The following is a 13,186-nucleotide window of genomic DNA, read 5'->3' on the forward strand; positions in this document are numbered from 1 at the left end:
AATCTCGTATAGGGTAGCTATGGTCCATTTGTTGTGCCCGTGCCTTGCAGGACGGTGCTCTTTGAGGCCACAGGAATGCAAAGGCTGCATGTCCATATATTTCCCCCCTTCCTGCTTTTACTTGCAGATCCATAATCAAATTCCTCTGTTCAACGCATACACCTGTGTCATCCACCCCCTCTGTCTGTAAACAGTCCTAAAACTCCTGGGCAAACTGCTCTTATCCCTCTGTCATTGTCCTTAGCAAGGCTGGGAGTGTTGGTAATTTGCTTGGACATTATTTATAATGAAATATTTCATCACTTAAAATAACAACAGCAAATCTGAGATGGCATTCCATGGTATGTCTTCAGAAAGAGGTGGTGAGCAGCAGCTGAATCAAACAGCAGTTGGCTTTGTGGTTTGGGAGATCACTCTGGTGTCCAGCATTTCAATTCTTGCGGTTTCTTTCTGTAACTGTGATCCAGGATTTCAGGAATCCTCACAGGATTTCTTGAGAGTCCTTACAGGCACGTTTTCTGCCTCCTGGCTGTCACAAGCATGACAGGAGGATAATATTGTGGGAATATATTTTTTCCTTACCTCTAATGACTTTCTATGGCCTGATATTGACATTTGTATAGTACTGACATCTGTTAGGAAAAAGGAATTGCTTTGATCTGGCAGTGGTAAAGTAGAAAATAAACCTCAAAAATTGATAGAGAAAACATGAATATCTGCAGAGCAAAGAGATGTTGCTTTCCTCATTGGCTTTCTGTGTCTTTGTCAGAAGAAGCATGGGTGTCTCCCACCCCATGTACAAACCCGACCTCTTGGACCTGCCTGCAGGCCATGCAAGCAGTAAAGGGGGAGGTTTTCTTGTGTTTGAACATCTAAATATATGCAGGAGAAATAAAAATGGCAACCAGGTTGTCTCCTTCTTCTGTTCTGCACTGCCTGAGATGCTCTGCTGAGAGCTCTCTCTTGTGTTTAACCTGGAATAGATTTTTCCTGAATAAATATTCCAAACCTTCAGAGTGGAGCCAGGTAAGGCTCAGTGCAGTTCTCTGGCACAGGAGCAGGGAACAGCTGGCCCCATGGCAAACCAGTGACTGTGTTGGGATATCCCCACTGGCAGAATTGTGCCTAAACTCTGCAGTTTGGTTTTTTGTCTCACTGACAATAATTTAATCTGCCTCAGCAGTACTGTTGTGTTACAAAATCGGTCACAGATTTCCTGCAATCCTGAAGGACATGATGTCTCTTCTGCTTGTGCCAAACAATGCAAGAGTAATGTAATTCCTACAAACACAAACCTGGAAGGATTCATTAATTGGCATCTCTAGTATCAACCCCCACTTAAAAAAAAAAAGTTTATGAAAGAATGAGCCCCTTCATAAGGGGATGAAGCCTAGCTTTTGAATAGGTGTGTTTATTGGCTTTTACTCTTAGCAGAAGGCTGTGCTAAATTCTGCTGCAAGGTTTTCTGCTGTTCACCCCATCTTTATAGTCACTTCATACTTAGTTTTATTCAGTAACAGTAGCACAGTTTCTAAATATGCCCAGTTTATTCTGGAGGAATTCAGTAATTAAAATTTTGATTGAGATTGGGCCCAAGATCAAGGACTTCTACTTGGAGCCCCTCTCTGTGGCAGCAGCTCTTCTTCCAGCTTGGTAGCTCAATTTTTGCTCTCCTAACCTCAAAATCCCATTACTGATCTCGTCTTCTGCAAAATAAATAAATTCCCACGGCTTCAGCTGAGACATGTTATTCATGTTAGTGTTTAGGGAAAGTGGGGTGTGTGTTTTTATAGCTTGGGAGTGTTTTTAAGGGGTCCTGAAACAGTGAGTCATTGTTAACTTTTGTCTGTCTTTGAAGTGTCTGCTCTCCGTCTGGAAATAACTATTCCGAGGATGACTCAGGGGGGTAAACCACACCATAGTTTAATATTTGACTAAGATTGAAAGAGATCTTAGACATGCATGCCTTGTAACAAATGCAGTGCAGGAGCCTCCATCACCTGCCTTCTTTCTGTGTGATTGCTCTTGAGACCACAGCACCTTTAGCAGCTGGATGCTCACCTTCCAGGAGGAAGTGACTCCAACAGCAGAAAAATAAGGAAGGCTTGATTCAGGTTCCCCTTTGCCCCGCTGTGCAGCCCAGCTCTGTGGCATCATCATCTGCAATGACTTCCTCACAGCAGCTTGTCCCACCGGCTGCTGCAGATGAATCCATTCTGCTGTGTTTTACCTGGGAACCTCTCCATGTGTAATTAGCACTTGGGAGACAGGTTTGCTTGCTTGTTTTGTTGTATTTGCCTCAGGTTAAACCTCCTGGTGTGATTTAGGGGTGAGACCCGGATGCAAGGGATGGCACAAAGATGTGGCAAAGGAAGAAGACAGGAAGGGATCTCATCAGGCTATGACTAACCCCTGGTAGAACAAAGCAGGAGAAAGGATGACAGCCTTCTGAGTCCTCCTGAGAGCCATTCCCATTGCATCGAGGTAGCTTTGGGGAAGGGAGTTACAATGAGGGTATATTGTTTCTTTGAGGATGTTCTTGTCTACAGTTTCATGGCGCTGGTTTTTATTTTAATGTTGCTGGTCAAGGTAAACCCTTAAAGGCAGGAGGAATGGGAAAGGAAGAAGTGGAAACAGTGTCCAGACTAGTTACACCAAGAAAGTATTTGCATTTTTGTCCTGTCTTTGCTAGGTTTTTACAGGGAGATAGGTATGGAAATGTGAAGTAAAGAACCTTCAATTTGCAGGAACTAGAATTATGTTTCCCACTGAAGTTCTGACAGACATCTTGATCTATTCTTCATTGCACTTGAGGGTGGAACAGGATTGGCCATAGGGTTCCCTATAGACTCTCTTCCATTACTTCCTACAGCAACCACATCCCCAGAAATCTTCACTGCACACCTTCAGGCCAGCTGCCAGTGCCTCCTGGGAAGGTCTGCTCTCCCCTCTGCTTGTAGAGGGTGATTTCCCTGCAGGTGTGAGCAGTACAGTCCCTGCAAATGGAACGGTACCCTTTCAAGGGGATTGGGTCATAATAAACTTATTAGTGCAAGAGCTGTACAGCCTCTGCAAGCCTAAAATGCTGGCTGGAAAAGCCTAAAAGCAGGCTGGAAAACAAGGAAGATCCCCTTCAACTATGCAGCCAGTGCTTTTCTTGTCTCAAACACCGTCATTCAAAGAATCGCTGAAACTTCTGTGTTACATGAAAACATGGATCATGCTATCAGTGTCTCAGACCTCTTCCTGTGGGGAAACAGCAGTGTAATAAGGGAGAGAAACAAACAGCATGGGCAGGTTTTCAAAGATCTCCAAACAATTATTTTGGCATCTAATTCACGTTGTCAGCTTCACCTATGTATTCTAGGGAAAGGGGGTCTTCTTCCTCAGTGGAGATACTTACTCAACCTGCTATCTCCAGCCAGTCTGTGCATGGACACAGACAAGGAAAATTGATGTGCGAAAGGAGCAGGTACAGCTATTTCTCATTTATCCTTCTGAGCTGCTGATGAGACATTAGCCTTTATGCTTCACTTGGCTGCCAGTAACGGAGGCCAGAGGAAGGGCAGGTGGGCAGGCCAGCTCACTTGACCTCTTTATTGCTGAGACCTCTCTGTTCTCTGAAAGAGTGCCAAATAGTGCAATTTGGGTCAATCAGTCAAATTGGGAAATGTTTTCCTCTGGCACTTGTCATCATTCCTTCCCAGAGCCCTTTCAGTGCCTTATGAAAGGTGAGCCTGTCAGGAGGAAGGAATAAGGCTGATTACTGACACCTGGCTGAAGAATGTAGAGGCTTCTCAGCCTGTGCTGATGGGAAGGTGGTAGTACTTCTCAGGTGAAGCTGGGGATCATATGAGCTGGATATTCCTTTCTGCTTCCCTACATCTCCAGAAGTGGAGGGTGAGAGATGATGCATTCTCCCCGTGCTCACTAGAACTCTATGCAATGATGCAGGCTTGTTGGTTTTCCTGCTCCCATGGAGACACTGAAAAATAAAGAAAGTGGATGATGGACATCAACGTGCTGGGTGTACTGGGGTAGCTCAACTAGGGGTCTGGTTTTTTTTAAATTTCCAGTCCTGGATATGTTGTCTTATTGCACAACATTTCTTCTGTGCCTATTCCTGTTCCCAGGAAGGAACAGAACCTCTTTACCTTGTGGTGTCACTGTAGTATTGATACAGTCACCTCTGCTGGCTTCTCTGGTTTAATTTGTGTTAACCATCATACTTGCAACCACAGGGAAAGTGATTATTTTCTAAAGCAGATGGAGAGTGGCTTCTGCTGTATTGAAGGGAAACATTCCTCACTAGGCTGGGACTCAGGGGAAAGGGGCCAACCTGGTTCTGTGGAAAGATGAGCTGGGGCCCCGCTGAATTATTAAGCACACACCAGAGTCATCAGCTCAGGAAGAAAGAGAAGCACCAGCTTAGGTCACAGGTGTGGGATGGAGATTACTGGCTTCAAGAACAGAGGAGTGTAACTGGATCTGACTCATGCCCTTGGATGCTCTGCTGGATCAATGTCACAGCTGTTTGGTACTATGATGCCTGTGCTAGGCTTGGTTTGGTGGCTCTCTCTGGCACTATAGACAGCCATAAAAGTCCAGCTCCACAGTACTGAATCCTCCCCTCCCTTCAGAGGCACCTCACTCTTAGGGTAGGCCTGGAGGATCAGCAACCCCAGGTCACACACATGGAAATTGAGGCAGAGTGCTTCTTTCAGTCTAACAATTCAAATGTGTTGGCCATGTTTAAATTCCCTTTATTCACCAACATAAATGATATGCAGATTTGCAGAGGAGATGATCACAAGCAGCTGCAGCAGGAGGTCCATTGGAGCTTACATGTGCACAGCTCTTGTGAAAAAACAGATTGTCTGATTAGATGACTCAGTTGCCCAAGTATGTGTGTTGACTCCAGAAATTTTGCTCCAGGTTGTATGCCTGAGGCTATAGGGAGAGATAACTAGGCTGAAAATAAGATTCCATCTCCCACCCATGCCTGAGATCTCTGAGATTCTTTCCAGACAAAATGGTGAATGTCTTTTTGTCCCTTTGGCCATGTGAATCTGCTGTGATGCAAGCAAAGGACAGGATGGGGTGTGGCACTGTGAAGGAAGTCTTGAAGCTGCTTTTTTTTTTGGTGGCAGCTGGCATTTACCAGCACTGGCAGGTGGCTGGTGCACCCATAGGAGATGCTGTCTCATTCAAGGGGACAATATCCCTTACCTTGAATGAGGCACCCAGTCCTGTTCCTGCAGGAACTTCTGCCACACCCACTGATCTTGCACTGGTTTTGCTTCTTCTTCTTGCTTTAATCATAGATTAAAACATTTTATTACTGGAGGAGGCCTACTTTATCAGTAAACCTTTGTTTCCATATTGCCACCTTCTTATTACAACAAATTCATGACTAAACTGAAATAAGCCAAAGCAGTATGATGAACATCCTGTAATCTGGCTCATTTTGGATTGCAGCTTTCCTGAGAGGGCCTCTGACATCATCCTCCGAACGTCTTGTTCAGCTGCAGGGTGGCGCTGATGGAGCAGCACGAGGGCTTGTGCCCCTTGTTTGTTACTTAGTTGGTGGAGTGGGGTGAGTCTGTTACTCAGAGAACAGCTCTGTGGACCTTTTCCGATGTGGCACCTCAGCTCAAGTGAGGTTACAACTTAACAGCAGTGCAAGCTATCTGAACAGCCACTAGAGCACATTATGTTCCCTTTTTCCTCATTTTCACAGCTCTCCTGTGACTTCTGGATCCTCTGCTTCATAAATTCAACCATGCTGGCAGAATACTAACAGGGCAACCCCACCTATCATGTAGAGATTAACTAAACTGCTCAAGAACACCAGAGTCAGCACAGGGGATGGAAGAAAGGGGCTTCCCTGCCAGCCCTTCAGCCACTGCAGACATTTGGAATGACTCAGAGGTAACAAGGAGCTTCTCCTTTAAGTCTGGCCCTCTTTCTCTGCTCTTAATGCCAGCCTCTCTGGAGATTCTTGGGACCAAAGAGGCACAGTTTCCCCCCTCTTTTCCCCCTTCAAATATGTCAGTCCTTGAACAGCAAAATAGAGCACTTCTATCTGGGGACAGGAATTTATCACCTGCGTGTCCTTTGGTCCAGACTTACCTTGTGAATATCTGCCCATTTTAGGCCATATTAACCTTTGAAAAGCCAATAGTTGTAAAGGCATTATAAGTTGTTCAATGGGTTTTACAAGGTTTCCACTAGTTAAGAATCTCTGAAGAATCTGCACTCACTAAGTATGCTACAAGCCTCTCAACACAGACTTTTCTGTGTAACTTGGATCTAAATAAAGAAGTTTTAGGAGTGGAATTAGAGCAGGGAAACAGCCAAGCAGTGAGGAAAAATGGGTAAAGCTGATAAAATTAAAGCTAACTGTTGTCTTCTGAACAGAAGTTTTAGGCTGTCAGAGAACCGAGGAGATATCAGTTTCAGGTATACTTTAACACTTTATTCTTCATGTACGTGAAAGCAAATTGAAGAATTTCCCACCTGAAAAGGGTTTAAAAAAAATTAATTTTATTTTTTTGCTCACATTAAGGATGAAAGGGCTGTAATGGCCCTGCTCTTTTTTCTACTACCCTGTGTACAAGATTTTGCTGGCTGGCTGGGGAGATGTACCACCATCCCTCTGGGAACAGAACTATGCCGGAGGACTGGGCAAGCTTTTGAGAGACCAGCCCCTCTGCAGACTGTCTCATGCAGCACCTTTCATGGAGAAGGGTTGGTTGCTTTTCCTTTGGCTTATCTAGCTCACGGCCTCCAAACTGGAAATACCTTGGCTCCTGATAGCAGAGGCTTACTTGCTTTTCCACATGAATCATGAGACTGGAGGTGTTTGATCTGCTTCAGGATGGAGGGTCTCAGTTGGTTTGTCCGTGTGGTGGGACAGCTCCCTGGGCAGGCTGCTGGCGGGCTCTGGGAACAGCTGGATAAAGAGGTGTGACAGCATCTGGAGGGACAGAGTCCTGGCACCCTGAAATCACAGCCAGCCTCATTTCTGTTCCTCTGAACAGAACAGCTGTGTGCACTTCTCACACATATTCTTCTAAATGTTATAGGGCAATAATGCTGCAGACCTTTGACCAGGTGGGGAGGAATTGTAAACCAAGCATTGATAATATATAGTCTGATAGCCATTTATGATGCTTCAGCAGGTGAACCTGTTTACCATGAATACTCTTCTGTGGGAAGGAGATGGTGCTATATCTCTAGTGAGGTCTTTCCCCTGCAGTGCCATCAGATCAGCTACTGTACTTTTTGGAGCACAGATATTTTCTTTTATCCCAGAATTTCCATGCTCAAATAATTTCAAATTAATGTCATTGGGATTTCTACAGAAATTTCTGAGAGAGCTGATAGAACAAAAAACAGAACTGCTGAGCCCAGCTTTGGGTTGCAGTGTCATTTCCTGACCTACTACTGTAAAATAATGAATGAGCTGCCTGATTCCAGTCCACTCCTTATCTGTACTGGGTCCAGTGCTTTAGCTGGAAAATGCCAAATATACCATCTCAAAGGGAGCTGAACCCTGTAGCTGCAGGTAGTTTACTGAGTATGAACTGCAGCAGGATTCAATGCATTATGTATGGATCAACCCTCTGGAATTGCACATGCATGTAAGTTATGCCTGTAGGAAAACAGTAATTTAAAACCTCCTTCTTCCCCACCTCTTGGACCTGACTTGTGTTAAATATTAACAAACATGGTTCATCAATTCCCTGGTTCACTTGGCTTCTTTTAACAACAGATGTTATTACAACAACTCTGCCTACCTCCCTGCTCCTGTCAGCACATCTGATGGTGAAACCCAAGAGTCTGTGGCTGTAACTCAGCCTGCAGAGCCTGGCTGCTGCCCCAGCCCTGTGGCCACCCCTAACTCTCTCCCTAGGATCACCAATGCCTCCCACCTTTGGTGCCTGTAACTAGCTTGTGCTGGGAGGCACTGCTTGCAGAGAGGCTTTGGTTAAAGGAGACAGAGAAAAGGTGTGAGGGAGCCCAGAGGAAGGTGGGTTCCTGCTGTCAGAGGAGGAGGCGGTGAGGATGGCCAGCAACTCCAGTGCACTGCCCCGGGTGACTTTCCAGACGCCAGAGAAACCTGGGGAGGAATCATCACACAGGAAACTGGGCAAGCTGACCATAAAGTACAACCGCAAAGACCTACAGCGCTGGCTGGACCTGGAGGAATGGATCAACACCCAGCTGCAGGAGCTGTACCAGTGCCGGGTGAGTAGCTGGGGCACAGCAACCACTTGCTTGTCAGGTGAATGGGTGTAGAGCCCTGTGTGCTGGCACACAGGTTTGCTTGCTCTGCTTCACTGGAAATAGTTCCTTGTCTTCAACTTCCATGGTATCTCCATGCCCCCTCTGCAGCATCTGAGTGGTGTGTCGGCAGGCAGGGAAGCTTGCGCTGATGCAATCCAACTGGCTTTGAACTGCCTGGAGCTGCACCCACTGAGGGGGTGTACCTATTGCTCAGCATGAGTAGCACAACCTAGGGAGATGGATAAACCCAGGGTGACTCTTGTTGCTGAATTCCATGTGGTGAGTGGCTTTGCAGTGAGCACTATCCAAGCTAGCTGGGTTAGAGTGGTCAGTGTAGCCCTGTTTCTTTTGGACACAACAGTGAGGCTCTACCTACTGTTTGAATAATACACTTTGGAATGTGCTGTGCTCATAACTGCAGAGCCTGGACACACTACTGGCAACAGGGAAGATTGGGAAAAAACTCTTTGCTCAAATGTAGAGATCTTATGCCTCCATCTTCACCAATCCCCAGAGCTGTCTCCCTTGCCTGAGCTTCCCTTCACATCAGGAACAGTCCTTCACAAATTCTTCCTGCCTGCCTGAGAGCTGTTCCAGTAGGAAAGATCCAGGAGTGTCTATAGCACCTGAATGGTACAGGATTTTGCTTCAGCTGTTGCATTTTTTCACTGGGTTAGTGGCATTTAAGTTCCAGCACTGCCTGGGTATATTGAAATTTTAACCCTGTACTATTGCTTCTATTCATATATTGTCCTTAGATGCATGACAGTTATGCTGGGTGCTTTCAGAAGCAATAGTGTTCTTCTGTGTTTGAGATAATCCTTTGGACTGTGGTATAGTAAAAGATGAAAGGCTTTCCCCCATTGTACATCATGATCTTAAACATATTTAAATGGCTTGATTAAGGAGTTTGCTTTTCTCTCTAGGGCAGTGGCTGATACAGTAAGAGAACACAGCTTTCTTGACTCACAGAGAATCTCCATCTTCAACAGATGACACAGATGGGTTTAGCAAATTGTGTAAAACTGCTTATTTATGTCCTGGATGGGGATGGACTAAATGAACTGCCAGGCCCTTTCTTTCCTGTATTCTGTATTTGCGTCCCAGTGCAGTGTTAAGCACACTTTTGTGATACAAGGAAATGAGAGCTGATGATTGTTTAGAGTCTTCCGCTCTGAGCATCAGCAGTTTCAAATTGCAATCAACACTGAAGTGGACATGTCAGAACAGGTCATGAATGGTGGGTTTTGTGCTACTTGCCATGATGGTACAGAGAAATTTTTGCCTACCCAGGCTGATTTTCTGGGCCTGAGAGCTACAGAACGATGTCACCTTCACAGCTGAAGACCCAGACTTCAGGAACTGCTTCTAAGTCTGTCCTTATTATTGTTGTTGCTGTTGTTTTTATTATTATAATCATTATTATAATAATCTTCAGTGTGACTTCCTGTGTGACTGTGTATTTGATATTTCTGTGGGAATGTGCCAGATTCTCATGCCATGTTGGGAGATAAAAATAGTTCATTTCTGTTTTAATTTATGCCTTATGCAAAGAACAGGCAGAAAACAAATATGGAGAAAAAGGTCCTTCCTTCTGCTGCAAATGCATGGCTTGTCTGAAAATATTACTTCTTCTGTTCTGTTAACTTATTGTTTTAGATTTCCCATGCATAGCTTGCTCAGTAAAAATTACTAATCTATTCAAGTTAGTTGTGAATTTCCAGTTGTTTTCTATAGCTTATTAGAATGATAGTAAGAAATTTACAGGTGTATCTTAGGCCTCTTGATAATGCATTTTGAAATTTATACAGTGCACAGGGGAGCAGAAGTTATCAGCACACCCAGTCAGACAGGCAAAATTCAGTGTGTCTGCAAAGTACTAGCATGGTAGTCCTGGTGAGTGAAGGCTGTTCAAAAGAGTGGCAGCAACAATATTGCTTCCCAACCATGCCAGCACTGGCATTTAAGGGACTGTCCCTGGAGTTGGTAGCTCAATTCAGAGTCCTCTTCCTGACTGTTGAGATAAGCAAGGAGAATGGCTGCTGCTTTGAGTAACAGAACATCTTGCCCTTTGGAGAATTACAGCAGTTTTAAAGAGTTAAATTTTTGTCACTTTTTTTTTCTGAGACAGACAAGAAGCACTTGGTATGACCAGTAACATGACCCAAGATGGGGTTGTCCATGTGCTACTCTTACTTGCTGAAATGTACAGAGATAGGCCTTTACACTTGCAAAGGTGTCAGAAAAACAAGTCAGTTTACATTATCACTTCTGTTTTCTGGAGAATTAAGAGCTGTTTACTGCCATCACAGTAGCTGCCCAAAGGGGATTCTTTTTCCCTACTGCAAAACCCCAGCAGGCACAAGTGAGAAACCCAACCATGCCCTTACAGGAACAGATTGCCAGTGGATTGTCCTTGCTAGTATCTTTTCAGCACAACAGATTTCCCTGCTTCCTGATGTATTCAGGCCAGCATAAGAGATTTGCCACAAGGAACTACATAACATAATGCTGTGCCAGGTCAGAGACTGTTAGCAGGATCTCTTCATATACACACATGTGCCACAGTAAATTACTTGTAATCACAGAGATGTCCAGCAGGTCATCCTGCTCTCCTCTGTGCATTGTGACAAGACTATTTAGTTGTCCTACTTCTTTGGGCTTCCTTGTATCCATCAACTTCCATTACAATTGTCTTGTTACCTCTTACTTTGCTCCACCTGCCCTTGGCAGTGCAAAGTTCCTGGGTGTCTTCCAGAGATTCAAATGACAGCAAGGTGAGCTCAAACATCACCTCCTGATACATTCCCTTGATACAGGGAATGCTATGATGTTTACTGTCACAAGGCTTTGTAGCAACAAAACTAAGACTGATTTTCAAGATGATTCCTTGCATATGGAATCCAGAAGAGCATCCACACTAGGACTAAAAACCACAGGGATTTCCTACCCTATCACACCCTCCCAGCCTACTTAGCTTCTTAACCAGGGACAAAGTCAGACTGGATCAACACCTGTTTTCTAAAAGGTCTCATGAAAACTGTTACTTTTAAGAAGAAATACTGTGTGGGTCACAATATATTTAGTTCTGGTTTATTATTTATTCTTAAGTTAGCTATGTATCAAAGCTAAACAAGGGCTTTCTACTTCCTCTCTAGCTTGGTATCAGTGATTGCCCAGGAAAGTTTCTTTTTTCCCTGTAAGTATTGCCTTTAATGTTTAATGTTTTACATGCACATCCATAAATGCCACAACCTGGCAATCAGGAACTGTGCTGTTTACCCAGTATCCTTATTCTACTGATTACTATGCCAAAATATCACTAGTATTGTGTAGTGAAGGATTAATTTTGCAAATACACTGGAAAAACACAGGCTTATAGAGATTTGTGAAGCTGAGATGTGTCTGTGATCAAGTGAACAAATCTTTCCAACTAACACCCCCATGCAGTACAAGATCATCACTCCAGTCACCAGAACCTGGAGCCCCTCTTATATTAAAGGAGACTATTATATCCCTCTCGTATCTATTAGAGAAAGCTGGCAAAATATTGTTAGGACTTTCAACAGCATCATTTTCTCTCCATTACTTCCAAAAGCCTTAGTATAAATACAAAGTATGTAAGTGTAATTACCATAAAAACCTAAAATCTCCTTCTATTATTTATGCCTCTCTAAGATTAAGTCTGTTGGAGTTCTGTTTGGTGAACTCTTCATAGAGGAAGGGTGTCACAGGCTGGTATATGTGGCACTGCAGTTTGATATCCTTGAAATGGTCTTCCAATGATGAATGATGATCCCTGAGCAGTGTAGTGGTTGGTAAAGATGAAGATGTGTACATCAGGATGTGTGGCTGGAGCAGACACTACAAAGGGGCTGGAATCCATGCCCTCATTACAAGAACCTCCCTTTTTTGAGATGATTTATATCTTGTCCTCAACTTTGCAGCATAGTTTTATTGTAATTCAGCTGCTTACTTCTTTAAAGATGGCCTCTAGAGTTCTTGAAGGTTAATTAACTCTGGTGGTTTTTTTTTTTCTTTTTAGCTAAGGGAGGAAACAGAGGCAGCAGCTCCTGAACCACAAATTGATCTTGAGGATCTCCTGGAGGTCCCTAATGAAGAACAGAAAATAAAATTACAGGTCAGATAGAGGGACGTGTTGATTTTATGTTAGTGAAGTTCTCTTCATAAAGACTAGTGGCATGTGGGGTAGAGAATAGGTGTTTGTAGTGTTGCATGATGCTTTCTTGAGCCTTCCTTTCTGTAGGGAGGGGAGAATTAGATCAACTCATAAAACACTAAAATTACTACTCCTTGTTTTTTTAGGAAATCCTCCATGAGTGCTCCAGCCCCACAGAGGTGAGTGAAGGACCATATAAATTTACATGTATACATGTTACACTATTCTGTTACAGTGTCTTTGCTGCTGCTTGGATGAGTAGCCAAGACACTACGGTGCTGCAGATTTGTTTAATCATAATGCGAAGTGTTTGCCACTTTATTCTGTGATTGTAAAATTACATATAAATCCATAGGAATGAGCTGAAGGCAGAGCACTAGAGCAAGTAAGAAATTATGCTTTACAATCAGAGAAGTTCTTTCTATGTTTCGAACAGCTTAAGCTGATCAGTCTGAGCTGTTATTTGATCCTCAGTGTAGAAAAGCCATTGACAATGACATAGCTCACATAACCATTTTTTACACTATTAACTGAATGCATTCTTAGCTTAAAACACTCTAGGGTTATGAGTGACAAGGATGCAGAATGGTCCTTAGGTTGGACTGGGCAGATAACTGCTGAGCAGTAGCCATGTAGGTTAGTTTTACACATGGATTTTTTCCCCCCACAAAACTTTGCAAGTTTTTATTTGAATTAGACAGTTAAATCCCACAA

The 13,186-nt window shown here is 43.8% G+C and overlaps 1 protein-coding gene and 1 long non-coding RNA gene across 8 annotated transcripts in view; one reads left to right on the forward strand and one right to left on the reverse strand.

The window, feature by feature from the left end:
• The window catches only part of PPP1R14D (protein phosphatase 1 regulatory inhibitor subunit 14D), a 40,219-nt gene that overhangs the window by 20,111 nt on the left and 6,922 nt on the right, over positions 1-13,186 (forward strand). For 2 of the 7 annotated variants that reach the window (XM_064424694.1, XM_064424695.1), the window contains 4 exons: positions 5,479-5,931; positions 8,113-8,253; positions 12,338-12,433; positions 12,619-12,651. In XM_064424694.1, the coding sequence (XP_064280764.1) occupies positions 5,869-5,931; positions 8,113-8,253; positions 12,338-12,433; positions 12,619-12,651 (333 nt within the window). In that variant the 5' untranslated portion in view covers positions 5,479-5,868. Of the gene's footprint in view, positions 1-5,018; positions 5,932-6,617; positions 6,751-8,060; positions 8,254-12,337; positions 12,434-12,618; positions 12,652-13,186 lie in introns of those variants that run through there. The other 5 variants (XM_064424693.1, XM_064424696.1, XM_064424692.1 and 2 more) reach the window with 5 other exon arrangements.
• LOC135303208 (uncharacterized) lies at positions 3,504-4,476 on the reverse strand. The gene is made up of 3 exons (XR_010364690.1): positions 4,340-4,476; positions 3,772-3,985; positions 3,504-3,620 (listed from the first exon to the last, which is right to left on the reverse strand). It is a non-coding gene; the product is annotated as an uncharacterized LOC135303208 (long non-coding RNA).

The sequence above is a fragment of the Passer domesticus genome, chromosome 6, assembly GCF_036417665.1.
Source record: "Passer domesticus isolate bPasDom1 chromosome 6, bPasDom1.hap1, whole genome shotgun sequence".
NCBI lineage: Eukaryota > Metazoa > Chordata > Aves > Passeriformes > Passeridae > Passer > Passer domesticus.